The sequence below is a fragment of the Rhagoletis zephyria genome, unplaced genomic scaffold (assembly GCF_001687245.7).
Source record: "Rhagoletis zephyria isolate East Lansing unplaced genomic scaffold, Rhagoletis_zephyria_1.1 Rzeph_scaffold_00145, whole genome shotgun sequence".
In the NCBI taxonomy this organism is placed as follows: domain Eukaryota; kingdom Metazoa; phylum Arthropoda; class Insecta; order Diptera; family Tephritidae; genus Rhagoletis; species Rhagoletis zephyria.
This window is the reverse complement of record NW_016157229.1, coordinates 141,812-157,185: the sequence shown is the minus strand read 5'-3', so window position 1 is coordinate 157,185 and position 15,374 is coordinate 141,812. Positions and strand designations below refer to the sequence as shown.

The 15,374-nt window shown below is 34.0% G+C and overlaps 2 protein-coding genes across 3 annotated transcripts in view; one reads left to right on the top strand and one right to left on the bottom strand.

The window, feature by feature from the left end:
• The window catches only part of onecut (homeobox protein onecut), a 279,490-nt gene that overhangs the window by 148,619 nt on the left and 115,497 nt on the right, over window positions 1-15,374 (bottom strand). The window lies entirely within an intron of this gene.
• Window positions 8,029-10,508, top strand: LOC108382279 (uncharacterized). The gene is made up of 2 exons (XM_017638668.1): window positions 8,029-9,337; window positions 9,496-10,508. Exons 1-2 carry the CDS (start codon window positions 8,230-8,232, stop codon window positions 9,498-9,500), a joined length of 1,113 nt encoding a protein of 370 aa, XP_017494157.1. The 5' UTR covers window positions 8,029-8,229; the 3' UTR covers window positions 9,501-10,508.

The window sequence follows — 15,374 nt, the reverse complement described above, 5'->3', positions numbered from 1 at the left end:
GCATTTCGCTTTGGCTGTGTTCAATTTCATATGCTTGCGGGTGTTCTAATTTTGACAGCGCGAATTTCGCTGTGGTGAGTTCGCCGTTCGCCGGCATTGTATTTCAGCTATAACACCGACCTTATATGTGTTAGTTAACGATAAAAAGTGGACAAAAACCACAGCCATTCAAAGTAATACATCTGTCGGGCGTATGAAAAGAATAATACGAAAAATAATTTCTACGATACGCTTGCATGCGGTTATCGTCTATCGTATGGAAATTCATAATAGGGGGGTATGTATGTAAACAACTTTTAAAGGAAAACGTAGTCCAAAATACACCATGCATTTATCTACTTTTGTTCCACAATCGTGCTTTTAGTTATATTAAATTTGTTCTAGAATTGTAACCAAATCGTTAATTTGCACTGTTGACACTGATTTGAAAGATACAGAAAAATAGCAGAGGGAATTTGTTCATTCAAGATAATCTATCAGTTAATAAATGCTAATATTACACTTTAAAACTGGATCAAAATCTTCAAAAACTTCAAGCCAGTGGAGTTGAACAATTTAAAAGCAGTTATGTTTTAAAGTGTAATTTAATAATGTCGTTAACAACTACAAATCCACTTTTATTAATCCATATGCAATTTCCCTTTGGTTTTGAAATGTGGTCATATTTATTGTATGTAATCTTGTTTATATTTTTTATTTTGTTAAAAAAGTATAATAAACAAAAATTTGACGCTTTTTTGGCCGAAATGACGATTTTTTCTGGGTATAATGACGATTTTTCAGCAAAAGCTTTCGGCAACGCTGGTGGAAAGTATCGTGCAGTGCAAGTTCAACTTTAACCCTAGAATACCAACGTTCGCCTGTGAGGCGGAACGAATTCGGTTTCCGCGCGATATTTCAGGAACGCTTTTAATGATCATAGTAAACGTTCGCGCCAACTCAGCTTAGCGCTGTATGAGGCTGTGAGCAAACGCACATTGTACAGTGGCCTTGCGCGGCTGAGTTCCACGCCCTCTTGACGCCTGACAGGCGAACGTTAGTAGTAAAGGTAATTTTGTTTGCTGTACTTATTTCAGTTTTTAACATGTTTGTTGGCTATTTTCTGTTTTGAACTTAATTATTTTTTTTTACTTTTCGAGAGGGGTTCCTATGAAGAACAAGTTCTAAAATGGTTGGAAGAAATATCGTTGAATGGAACCGATAGTGAGAACTATTTGGAAGAAGATTTCAGTGAATGCGCCTTATGAATAAAAACTAAGCAGTTGCTATTTCTTAAGGATCTGAAATTTTAAGAAAAAAAGCATTGCTTAGTTTTTATTCATAAGGCCCAATGTGATACAAAAAAGTCGATTTTTTTTTAAGTACAGGTCCTTTTAAATGTGAAAGTAAATACGAATACCTTTAAGATAATTTATGGATTGTTTGAGTGCGTTCGCTCTTAAATGGTTTTTTTTTTAATTTTTTAAAATGACCCCTTTCAAAAAGATTATAAAATATGTGTTATTTTCAATACGAATTATTTTTATTAATATTAAAAAACTATTAAATTATTTTATTTTTTTACTTTAAAAACATATGAAATATGTTTAAGCCCATTTTTTAAACAAATTTAAGGTTTTTGAAAGATAGAATTTGTACTTTTTTTCAAATTAGCCTCACAGGCGAACGTTAGTATTAAAGGAATAAAAAATAAGGTTGGTATACTAGGGTTAAAATGACGTTCTCTGAATTTTACCATTATGTAAAAAATTAACACGAACTCTTAAGCAAAGTTATATCTAGTGAAAAATACGAATGGTATACGCGAAAAGAGACCATATAAAATGTAATATGAGTTAGTTACGTAAAAATGTGTAAAAATAGTTCGCGTTTGGTTTGCTTCCCCTTACGTTAAGAAGTACAAATACGTTCCTGAATTGAACTGAACTTTTTCATTGATCTCTAACGGTTATGTTATTTTTATTGTAAGTCAATCTTATTTTAATATTTTGAAACAGTTATTGTTTTGTTTGTTTGTATATTAGGGTGTTCCAAAAAGAGGAAAGTCGGAATTTTAATACTCTAACCCCCTAGGATAGTTCTATGTCGAAAAAAATTATACCCCTTCCATGCATTTTATATGGGGGAAAAAATAAATTTTCGTAGAAATGGTATGGAATTCTTGAAAATATTTTTCGATCGAAAAACTCTGGTTCTCTTCAAGAGACTTCCAATAATAATATCCAATTGTTTATTTAACCATTTTTTAAAACTAACCATTTTTTTTAGGTGTCCCCATTGCATTTTTGGGGGTTTGGCGGACCTATAAATTATAGTTACTATCAAATAGTTAAATAAACAATCGGGTATTATTGTAGGGAATCTCCTACAGAGAAGCAGAGTTTTCCGGTCGAAAAATATTGGTTGTTAAGAATTCTATACTGTTTCTAAGAAAAGTTGTAAATTACCATTTATATGAAAAAGTCATGAACGACTTCCATACAAACGGAGCCCAAAGTCATCTAAGACATAACTTTTCCGCACAAGACTCTTAAGTGACTAATGCATGGCATTCGCTACGGGGTATTTTCGGTATATTGTATATTCATACGTTAAAACGCAGAAATGTTCTTACGACATATACGAGACATTCTTTTTCATATCGGACACCAAATTTGGTGTCACACTCTCGATTGGCTTCAAATTTTTTTATGGGTTCTATACACGAAATAAGCTAACACGTATTCGAGAAATTTTTTTTTTTAATTTTTTCTCTTCGGATATATGATCTACCAAAGTTTGAATTTTTTCGTGCTTCTGACTAATCATGTACTTCTTCAAATCGTTATATTTCGGGTTCTGCTCATCCTAGAGACTTCATCTTAACGTCGCTTTGAAGCCAAAGTAACGGGCTTAACATTCTTGTATATAAGATGGAACTTTTTGAAGTTGATTCAAATGTTGTTAACCACGCGATATTCTGCCGAAATCCGCAACAAAATCTGCGTTTTGCTAACTTTAGTCCTGCAATTGCCACGCCCATTTCTAGGGGTTGTCGCCTTACAGGAAAAAATTGCCGTACAAATATTATTTCTGGATAGGTATTCTACCGGAATCCGCAACAAAGTTTTACTTTCTGCAAAAACCCGCTGTTTAATACCTTACTAAATATATCTCAACATAAGTTTTCGAAAACAAATTACAAAAATTGTTGATTCTTAGAAAATAAACCACCTCGTCATAAAGAAAAATATTTTAAAAATAGTTCCTGAAAACCCCCCATTTTTTAAACCACGTTTTTTAAAAAGAATTAAACAAGGATTACGATGGTATAGTTTTAAATCCCTTATTTACTGGCCTTCATTATGCAAATCAACTTCAAATAGTTCAGATGTTAATAGTGAAGTTAACTTTAGGACAATCTTCACCGTCTTGTATATAAATGTAATAAAATATATGTTAAGCGCGTTTGAAACGACGTTAAGATGAAGTCTGTGCGATGAGCAGAACTTAAGATATAACGATTTGAAGAAGTACATGATTAGCCAGAATCATGAAAAAATGCAAACTTTAACAGTTCATATCTCCGAAGAATAAAAATAAAAAATAAATTTCTGGGACACGTGTGAGCTTATTTCATGCATAGAACCCATAAAAAAATTTTAAGCGAATCGGAGACATGACATAATTTTTTTACGAAATCCGTCCGACGTGAAAAAGAATGGCTCATATAATAAATACGTTATGCGTATAAATAGTACGTTACTTCAGTGAAAATGTTTCCTTGAGCTCTATTTATTATGGTTTATGCAATTCCGTTTTTGTATGTATTATAACAGAGCATCAACTAAATTTTCCTCTGCAATTGAACGAGACTATATATGTAAATATGATTTAAAACAAGTAATTTTTAAGCAAAGTACAAAACCGAATTCAATTGTCATATAAAAATTTAAGACTGCGGCAACATACATAAAAATATATATATATATTCTGATGAATTGATAACCTTTCCTTTTTGTGAAATCGGTTAGAAAAGAAGAGTATGAGTATCCCTTTGGAAAGAATTAAGTTTTTTTTGCTAAGTGGCCCCGTTTAGGGCCCAGCAATTATGGCAGCTCTACTCAAGAATGATAGAATACAAGATTGCGCTAATCGAGCTGAGAGCAACCGGGCGTGACGTCAACAAATACCGGAATGAGAGAGCAAGACGATCTCGACAAGAAAAAGAGGAAGCATCGAACAAAAGGCAGTATTGCCAAGTTTTGAATTCGAAAAAGCACCAAATTTTTATTGGTGTATGGACTTTATATGCATACTTCATTTTATTGTAAGGATGCCGATTCAAATTAATAAAAATCAATGGTCGATTTCTTCTGGCATGATTGAAGGTGCTGCCACATATTTTGTTGTCGCTTGTGATTGTCACTATGCTATGATTTTGTTTAAATTTTTGTAAAGATGCTTACCACACTTACGATTGCTATACATTTTGCTTCTACTTTTTAATATTTTCAAATTTGGTGTCTCAAACTAAATACAAAAGCACCAAAAACGCACCAAGCACCAAACTCAAAAATTCTCGCGTTTTGAACACCCACTAAATTTGGTGTGAAAAGCATCAAGTTATTTTCTGGATCGTGAGCCCTACTCTAGTACCCCTTATTATGAATTCGTACGATGCGCGATACACGCTTGCATTCTTGAATCGATATTTGTAGTATGAAATCCGATAGTTAGCGTAGCTGATTTGTGTTGGTTCACAATAAAAAGTTAACAAAAACTACAGTCATTAACAATAATACATCGTCGGACGTATGAAAACAATAATACGAAAACTGTTTTTACACGGTACGCTTGCAAGTGTTTATCGTCTAGCGCAGGCTTTCCCAAAGTGGGTGCCGCTATTGGCTAGAGTATACTTACGGTGACCATCCGTCCTTTATTTACAAGGACAGTCCTTTATTTTAACCCCTGTCCTTTATAATTTTTTTCAAAATAAAGGACGCCTTTTGTCCTTTATTTCTTAAACTGTCCTTTAAATCAGCTCTACATTTTTCTGAGGTAAATTTTTAAACACAGAATAAGAAAAATAAAAATAAAATAACCCCCCTTAAGGATTTTTATTTAATAGGTAATCTTAGCACAATCTATAAAGCACGGGGAAAGTTGTGCCCAGAATCGTGTTGCACGCTGAGTTTCAAGTTCCACTGAAAGAGAACAATAAAGCCCCTACTGCACAGTGGTTCAAAACTGGCATTTAGTGTTCGTAGTTCACTGGAGCGTTTATGTTTTTCACGAAAGTTGATAATATTTTTTATGAAAGCTTATAATATTTGCAAGAGACCAGTTGAGCCTGATTTGTGAATTTTTATTTTATTGTTTTAATTTTTTAGTGCAAAATGCAGAAAAAGAGGCAATTTTGAAGAAAATGTCTTCTCCTGTTCCAGTTAATAAATGGTACATAACAACGACTGGTTGAAAACAGTTGTATGGTTCCCCAAAACATTTTCCACAAAAAATTTTCACCAAAATATAATTTTTTTGTTTTAGTAAAAATTGGTTGAAAAATGAAGACTACGGTGAATTATGAACATTAAATTCCAATTTTGAACCACTGTGTGCTGGCTTCGGCGCGCAGTATGAATTATGGTAAACGCATTTTGGCAACAAAGGATGGCGAAGTCCTTGGAAAGGATTTGGCTTCATTTCGGAATCGGTTAATTAACTGGCAAATATCTGATTTAAATTACCATATGGGTAAGGTACTTTAACAAATAAGTTATATGTACGTATTCCCAAATTATTTTGAAAAAATTCCTTTATTTTACGTTGGTTAATATGGTCACCGTAAGTATACTAGTGGTTCTTGAAAATTCTTTAAACTTTCCATACACAACGCAAGCGGTTTGATCAAACTTCGACATGACGGCAGGAAAATAAAAAAATTAGAATTTTATTAAAATTACTTTCAGCGGCTCGTCAAACCCCATGCAAAGCCATTTGTGGCTTGCAGCAAAGGGATATTTCGTTGGCTTGTCAAGGCGCTTATGTGGTGTATTTCGCTCTTAAGCGTGGTTCCCCAGTACGTTTTGTCAACGAAAAATTGAATCAGGAAATTTGCAGAAAAATAGATGAAAACGTACCATTTCCACAACCATTTTCTGTACTTTTGTAGACCAATCCGCGTTTCATCCACTTTTCTTCCCTTTTTTGGATTTTTTGCTGGGTGGGCTGTTCTCGTAACAAGCGCAGCAGATTCGCGCACGTGTATATGCTACTTATTCTTTGGAACTTCCCATTCACACTGTGAATCAGCGAATCAACACGATTTTAGAGGCAGTCGAGAACGAACTTATAAAAAGTTCGAAAACTTGTGAATTTCTTAGTTTACAACTTGATGAAAGTACCGACATAGTGGGACTTAATGTTCTTCTCGTGTTAGTGATGTACCCGTTCGTAATGAAGATGGAAGAAGAACTTGGAAACTGGTTTAAAATGGAGAAAGTATGCGGATATTTGTAGTGGTTGGAAAAACGAAAGGAGCGATGTCTAGGATGAAGCAAGAGGCAGAAATTGCCACCAGAAGTCACTGTACGATTCGTCGTGGCACCTCCCATAGGCGTGAAATTTTTAATTAGCCATAACTTCCAGACCATAAGTCACATGAACTTGAAGTTTGGTATGCACTCATATATATGGTAGGTGATTATAGGAGGGATATATATATGAGTTTTTAAAAGGGGGCGTGGCGCATCCCATAGGCGTGGAATATGTTATCAGCTATAACTTTGTACCCATGTGTCACACGAAATCGAACATTGGTATGCAGTCATAACGATGGTAGGGCCTTACAGCAAGGTATGTATAAATGAGTTTATAAAACGGGGCGTGGCACGTCCCATAGGCGAGGAATTTTTTATCAGCTATAACTTCGAAACCATAAGTCACATGAACTTTAAATTTGGTATATGGACATATGTAATGTAGGTGCTTTTAATATCTACTATATATTTTTGGAAGTATGTATGTATGTACATATGTACGTATGTGCCAGGTTGCAGCCTAAACGTATGAAACGTCAGTGTGAGCGGACGTTTATTTACTGCGCTCCGCGATTTTTGTGCTTGCTTCGCTAATTGTGTAAACAAATCAATGTGCTCGAGACAGTGACTTTATTTTGAAATAAAATCTGTAGAATTAAACAAGACGCCTTGTTTCTGTGGTCTAAAAGTTGACCGTAACAACAAAGCTAAAGTTGCAATGTGCAAAATGTAGTGAACTTTTCCAACTTAAGTGTGCCGGTATTTCTCCTGCTGACTTAGATTATTTGATCAGCTCTAATAGCAGCTTTTTCTGCAAAATATGTTCGGACATTCGCCGAAAATCTCTCCGTTCTCCCCCTCCGGCTCTTGATGTGGTGGAGGGCGCAATTGCTATTAATTCGCCTGCTTCAACGAACTTTAGTGCAAATATTTTGCCCCAACAACAATTGCCTGAGAACCCGGTCGCAATGCAGAAACACAGTGAAAATGGACAAAGTGAAAATGAAGACAATACTGCAATCTCGCTATCAATAGTTCTCAAAGAAATTGCTGCTCTTAAATCTGAACAAGTTCGTGCGACTGCTGTAATTAGTTCTATTCAAGCGGATAAACAGTTGTTGATAGAAAAGTCAGATGAATTGCGCTCAGATATAAGAACAATGCAAAAATGCATAACCGAAGTGGTCACCTCAGCCTTTGCGCTGCTTACGGCTGAGATAAAAGACCTTCGTGCGTGTATGCATGCGTGTGGGTGCCACCCGCTGCTGCGAAGTCAACAGTTTTGCCCATTCCTTTTCCTGTTGACAGTGTCGGTAACTCGTCTTGCTCTAATGATATTCAACTGTCTGGTGCTTCTGATCGCCTGCCTGCTGCTTTGCTGATTGACTCAACCGAACAGCGTAATTTAGCCGCTCCTGCGCCGACACAGTCAACTGATCAACGTATCTAACGCGCGTCTACGTCCGCTGCTGCTGCGTGTCAATTTCAAGATAGGAGTTCCATCTTTACACTACGCGTCTCTTCTCAACTCTGCGATTTAGCCAGCTGACGTAAATGTGCGTTCGTTTGAGTTTTTTCAGAAAGCAGTTGCGGCACAACCAACACCGTAACTGATTCCCTTCTGTGTGAACCTCTTTCTAAGTCTCTAAGGATATATTTTCATAATGTATCTGGCCTAAGAACTAAATCTAGAACAGTTTTTAATATGAGTGCTCACCTGGACTATGACGTATTCGTTCTTATTGAAACATGGTTGAATGCTGATTTTTGTGAAAATGAATTTTTCGACCCCAATCTATTTAATGTATACCGGAAAGATCGTGATTTTATTAAAATTGGATTGTCAAGGGGCGGTGGTGTTTTAATCGCTGTTCAGCGTCGGTTTCGCTCATCACTCGTGCATTTAGAAAATGTGGATTCACTTCTGGACCAACTTTGCGTTGTGGTACAAGGTCACACGAATATATATATCTGTGCGTCCTACATTCCACCGTCCAGTGTTGATAGTCTATACAAAGCGCATGTTGACAACATAACGGCTCTCGTCTGCAAACATTCTGGTAGCAACTTTTGTGTTCTTGGAGACTTCAACTTGCCTAGTATAGAATGGTCATATGTAGATAGTAACTATGCCCTAATTCCAAAAAACATTAATAGCTTTTCGGAATCCTACTTAGTTGATTGTTTTTTAAGTTTAGGTTTTATTCAAATCAACAGTTTCTTAAACAAGTTTTTTAGAATTCTGGATCTTGTATTCATAAGTGATAACATGCATTTCACACTTCATGAATGTCTTGATCCTTTATCAAGTTCTTGTAATCATCACATACCGCTCATTATTGGTCTAGAATTTTACAGTTTTAAAAGTCTTCATGTTAGTAATCAAATTAATAGTTTTTGCTTTAAACGTTGTAATTTTAATATTGTGGATAACGAAATTTCTCTATTAGATTGGGATTCCCTTTTTACTGGAATTAATATTTCTTCATGCTTTGATACATTTAAAACAAAGATGTATGAAATATTCTGCGAAAACGTACCACGTGTTAGCAAGAAGTGCTATAGGGTTCCTTGGTATACGAGAAAATTAAAAAGGCTAAAGAATTTGAGGAACAAGTTTTTAAGAAAATTTAAATTAACAAGTGCCCAAGCGTATAGGGGTAAATATTTGCGCTATTCCAAGAAGTTTAAACAGTTGAGTAAAATTCTCCAGCGAAATTATATTCGCAAATTTGAGTCTGATATTAAGTCTAATCCAAAAGCTTTCTGGCGTTACGTTAAGTCCAAAAAGTCCTGCTCTAATATTCCCTCTGAGGTATTTTACAACGGGAGTTATGCTTCCTCCACCCAGGAGGCAGCTGATCTTTTCGCTGACTTTTTTAGTTCTAACTTTGATCCATCGTCGGAACATCTGAGTGATAATTTTTGGAAAACCAATTCCACCATTAACTTTGGCTCCCTTTCGCTATCTATTGAGGATGTTTGGGATGGAATTCAGGGCCTTAAAAGCTCTTCGCTTGCGGATATTGATGGTTTCTCATCCTATCTCTTCAAGAATTGTCCTGCCCTTACATATCCTCTTTTGCTAATTTTCAATAAATCGTTAGAATCGGGGGAGTTTATTGATGCGTGGAAAGTTACGTCCATCACACCTTTATTCAAGGCTGGTAATAAAAAAGATGTTGCTAATTATAGGCCTATTTCCAAACTTTCTACGACATCGAAGCTATTTGAATATATTATCAAACAAAAGTTGTATTTTGCCGTAAAGCGTCGCATATCTAATAACCAGCATGGTTTCATGGCTGGCAGGTCAACCATCACTAATCTTGCTGTATTCACAGAATTTTGTATGTCTGCTTTCAATGACAGATTCCAAGTCGATACAATCTATACCGACTTTTCCAAGGCTTTTGACAAAGTCAACCATTCAATTCTAATCTCCAAATTGCGCAGTTTTGGGTTTCATTCCATTTTTTTAAAATGGATAAAGTCGTTCCTTTCATGTCGTAAATGTGTAGTTGTTGTTGATAATGTTTCTTCCCAACCTTTTGTTGCCTCTTCTGGTGTCCCTCAGGGCAGTATTCTGGGTCCATTACTCTTCATCATTTTTATTAATGATATATCTGATTGTTTTAAATTTTCTGAATTTATTTTATATGCAGACGATTTAAAAATTTTTAAAACAATTTCAAGTCGATCTGATTCAGCTAAGCTCCAGTCAGATCTCAATAACGTTGTGGCATGGTGTGATAAAAATCACCTTCAGCTAAATATTCGGAAGTGTTCTCACATAACGTTTTCTAAGTCTAGGCAGTTTTTGGCTACTTCATACTTAATTAAGGAATCACGTCTCACCACTTTGGATGAAGTTTCTGATCTGGGAGTAATTTTTGATTAAAATTTCCTATTTCTGAGTCATTTAAATTATATAATTTCTAAGTCATATTCAACACTTGCCTTTATTCGGCGCTTTGGTTCAGACTTTACTGATCCTTACACTCTAAAACTACTATTTACCTCGANACTTGCCTTTATTCGGCGCTTTGGTTCAGACTTTACTGATCCTTACACTCTAAAATTACTATTTACCTCGCTTGTACGATCTAAGTTAGAATATGCGGTCTTTATATGGAGGCCATATCACCTTTGTCACATTAATAGACTTGAGCGAATTCAAAAGAATTTTCTTCGTTTTGCTCTCAGATTGCTTAACTTTGCTGAACCGATTCCTTCGTATGATGCTATATGTGCTTTAATAAGCTTGAAGTCTTTACAAAGTAGACGGAATGTTCTTTCACTCTGCTTTATCTTTGATATTATCAGTGGAGAAATTGGTTGCCCATTTCTTTTAGAGCGCATTTATTTTTACATTCCACAAAGAAAATTGCGGAGCAATGATTTATTCTTTCTGGAGCGAGTCCGGACGGTTTATGCATCCTATGCTCCGATTCATAGAGCATTGAAAGAATTTAATCAAATCTCAAATTCTTTGGCCTTTGATTTCTCGTCGCCTAAGCAATTATTTAAATTATCATTGAATGAACTATATAGTTAAGCTTGAACTTGTATAGTTAAGTATTTTTGTAGTGGTCTGTAAGAAATCATGTATTTCTAGATTTACTAGATATGTATAAATAAATAAATAAATAAATAAACGGACGGACAGAATCAAACAAAATTTTGACAGAGTATTGCCATGACACCTGGGCCTATAATAGGGTAAAAATATTGGGATTCGACAAGAGGGCGTGGCACCTACCATAGCCAAGAAATTTTTAATCACCCATAATTTCGGAACTATATATAAGTCACATGAACTTGGTATGCAGTCATATATATGGTAGGTGCTTATAGTAAGGTATATATAAATGAGTTTGTAGAAGTGGGCGTGGCACATCCAATAGGCGTGAAATTTTTTATCAACCATAACTTCGGGACCATAAGTCGCATGAACTTAAAATTTGGCTTACACATATATATGTGTATATATATATACAGGATGTCCCAGAAGTAACTTGACACACTTGAGGAGAAGGCAGGTGGGGTGGTGAGCTCCCTGATAAGCAAAAATTTTTCAGGCAAAAGTGTTACCGTTTTTGAAATATTTAAATTCTTTTGAATTAAAAAAAAAAATCGTGCATTTTCATGTATTTTCTTTAACTTCATCTACAAACAAGGCTATACATAGTAAATTTTTTATGAAAAATACTTTCAGATAGTTGCTTCTCCATACTCAAATGCAATGTACTTAAAATATATATAAAGTTGTATTAGAGGAAGTGGAACTAGGTCCATCGACTTCAGGGAGAATGATGGAAAGACGGACTGGAATACCAAAAACAACAGTTCACAAAGCTTTAAAATACCATCTCTACCACATTCAACGAGTTCAGGCTCTACAAGAGAGAGATTACCTGATGACGGATGCCTTGCTCACTACGTTCGTGAAGTAAGAGCTCATTTAGACGAAACTTATCCTCGCCGATGGATTGGACGATACGGGCCAATTACGTGGCCTGCTCGATCGCCAGACCTGAATCCATTCGATTTTTTCTACTGGGGCTGTCTTAGGGACAAAATTTATTAAAAAATAATTCAAAACGAAGAGCATTTGCCGGAACAAATAAATGGAGCTGCTGCTGAGATAGCCCAATTGAGTTTAAGATCTCTATAAGCGTATTTTCTTAAAAGGTGCCGAGCTTGTATTAGAGTAGAAGGTCGTCAATTTGAGCATATTTTATCAATAAATGAATAAATTTTTCTGCAAACAACTCATGTATGTTTTATTTCACGTGAACCCATCCTTCACAAAAAATATTGATAGATATAGCCCTTGTTATTGACTCTAATCCGAATCCCTATAAGTAACATAAAATAATGTCAGGAGCATGTAATAATGTACCTTTGTACTATTTAGCATGTCATTGGTCAGTAATAAGACCAACTTAAATTTAAATCTATTAAATACATTCTAGAGTATCTCAGTCCTTTACCCACAAAAGCGGCTATAACTTTGTTTTTTCTATTCGAAATAGTAATGCCTTGGTTATAATAAACGGGGCGAATCGTAACAAATCGCGCCGAATTCGTAAGGATCTATTGATTTTAGATTGTTCTGTTTTAGGTTACGTTTACGTGCATTATAACCATTTGCATTCATTTCCCATACAATGGATAATTGAGTGACAGTTCACTCCGTTCCGTTACTTCCATTATAACCCAGGCAAAAGAGTGGCACCTTTCTGAAATATTTATTAAATGAGCAATTTTTTTATGTAATGTAAAGTTATAGCTCAGTACATTTTTTTTTTACCAGAGATAGTCAAAGATGGGGAAGAAAATATCAAAAAGTTGAATAACCCAATATAGTCCTAATTTTATAATGGTTCCTTAATATATTTTAACTACTTTGCATTTGAGTATGGAGAAGCAACTATGTGAAAGTATTTTACATAAAAAATTTACTAAGTATAGCCTTGTATGTAGATGCAGTTAAAGAAAATACATGAAAAGGCACGAGTTTTTTTTTAAATTAAATTTTTGAAATTTATAAACGCTACCTCAAATTATTGTTATTTTCGATAAAAAAAGAGACACGTATTTTTTTATTTTGAAAAAAAAAGTTTTTTTAAAGGTCGCGCTGGTCGTTTTTTTTATAAAAACGCTGATGTTCTCAATTTTTTTTATTTTCGTAACATGTTAAAATGCAGCTAAAAATGTGGTTTTTACATATAATAACTCTGGTATTATTGGGGAATATTCCCTTAATTACATACCTGTCATGGGCAGTTGGAATGGGCCTAGTTCCCGAAAATATGCTCTCGAAAAGAGACTTGTAAAATTAAAACGTTGATACTGAAAGATTAAGGCGTTCTCATCGGTTGAAACTTGTTACCAGGAGGTTTCTGGGGTTGATAATTAGGAATTTGAAGTCTGTTTTTCAAAATTCAAAATGGCGGATCCAAAATGGCGATCCATTTTTTTTAAATGGTTGGATTTGTTCGAAAACCGGCACTCGAGAGTTTTTGTGGTCGCCGATTACGAATCTTAAGTCCATTTTTGTAAATTCAAAATGGCGGATCCAAAATGGCGATCCATTTTTTTTAAATGGTTGGATTTGTTCGAAAACCGGCACTCGAGAGTTTTTGTGGTCGCCGATTACGAATCTTAAGTCCATTTTTGTAAATTCAAAATGGCGGATCCAATATGGCCATCAAATTAAAAAAAATTACTAAAATTAAAACGTTGATACTGAACGTTTTAAACATTGTCAAGGGTTAAAAATCGTTTCCAGAGGGTCTCTGGAGTTCCAAAAAATTAATTATTTTTATTATTTTTAACCAATTTTTAAACCGCTTTCCAAGTGCCTATTTTTTTTAAATAAGGCTGTTTAAACAAAAAAAAATTAAACGACAAAATCAAAAACAGTCTTAGTGCACAAAACAANAAAATCAAAAACAGTTTTAATGCACAAAGCAAGCCAAACGGCAAATTATGCAACAAAAAAATTAATTGTTTTTATTATTTTTAACCAATTTTTAAACCGCTTTCCAAGTCCCTATTTTTTTTTTAAATAATAAGGCTGTAAAAAAAAACAAATAAACGACAAAATCAAAAACAGTTTTAATGCACAAAACAAGCCAAACGGCAAATAATGAAACAAAAAAATTTATTGTTTTTATTATTTTTAACCAATTTTTAAACCGCTTTCCAAGCCCCTATTTTTTTTAAATAAGGTGGTTTAAACAAAAAACAATTAAACGACAAAATCAAAAACAGTTTTAATGCACAAAACAAGCCAAACGGTAAATTATGTCATAAAAAAATATTTGTTTTTATTATTTTTAACCAATTTTTAAACCGCTTTCCAAGCCCCTATTTTTTTCTAAATAAGGCTGTTTAAAAAAAAAAAAACAATTAAACGACAAAATCAAAAACAGTTTTAATGCACAAAACAAGCCAAACGGTAAATTATGTCATAAAAAAATATTTGTTTTTATTATTTTTAACCAATTTTTAAACCGCTTTCCAAGCCCCTATTTTTTTTAAATAAGGGTGTTTAAACAAAAAACAATTAAACGACAAAATCAAAAACAGTTTTAATGCACAAAACAAGCCAAACGGTAAATTATGTCATAAAAAAATATTTGTTTTTATTATTTTTAACCAAGTTTTAAACCGCTTTCCAAAATTATGAAATTGTTCTAATAAAGCAAATTTCATTCGTTTCTCTCTGTAGATTTTAAGTTTTGACATAAATTAGCACTTCTTTTTTTTAGTTCGTAATTATTCCTTAATTGGCGCCCCTTGTCCTTTACCCCGTCGTATATTATTCAAATGGAGAGTGCAAGTGAATCTAATTTTTTAGAGAAAATTTTAATTAAAAAGGTAGCAACAACTATAATTACAACAAAAATAAAAAATAAATAAAAAAAAAAGGTTTGCTGCCAGAGGGATTCGAACCACAAATCCCGTAACAGCCCTTTGTTAAGATGAAAGAGAAAAGAGCTATCCATTTCCAAGTGAATCCAATTTTTTTGACAAATTAATTTAATTTTAATTAAAGAAGTGGCAACAACTATAATTACAATTTATAAAAAAAAAAAATAATTAAAAAAAAAGATTTAAAAAAATGTTTGCTGCCAGTGCTGCTTGTTTTGTGCATTAAAACTGTTTTTGAATTAGTCGTTTAATTGTTTTTTTTTTAACAGCCTTATTAAAAAAAAATAGGGGCTTGGAAAGCGGTTTAAAAATCGGTTAAAAATAATAAAAACAATTAATTTTTTTGTTGCATAATTTGCCGTTTGGCTTGTTTTGTGCATTAAAACTGATTTTGATTTTGTCGTT

Coding starts and splice junctions, on each gene's coding strand:
- LOC108382279 (XM_017638668.1), top strand. CDS start 8,230: ATGAGTGCTCACCTGGACTATGACGTATTCGTTCTTATTGAAACATGG.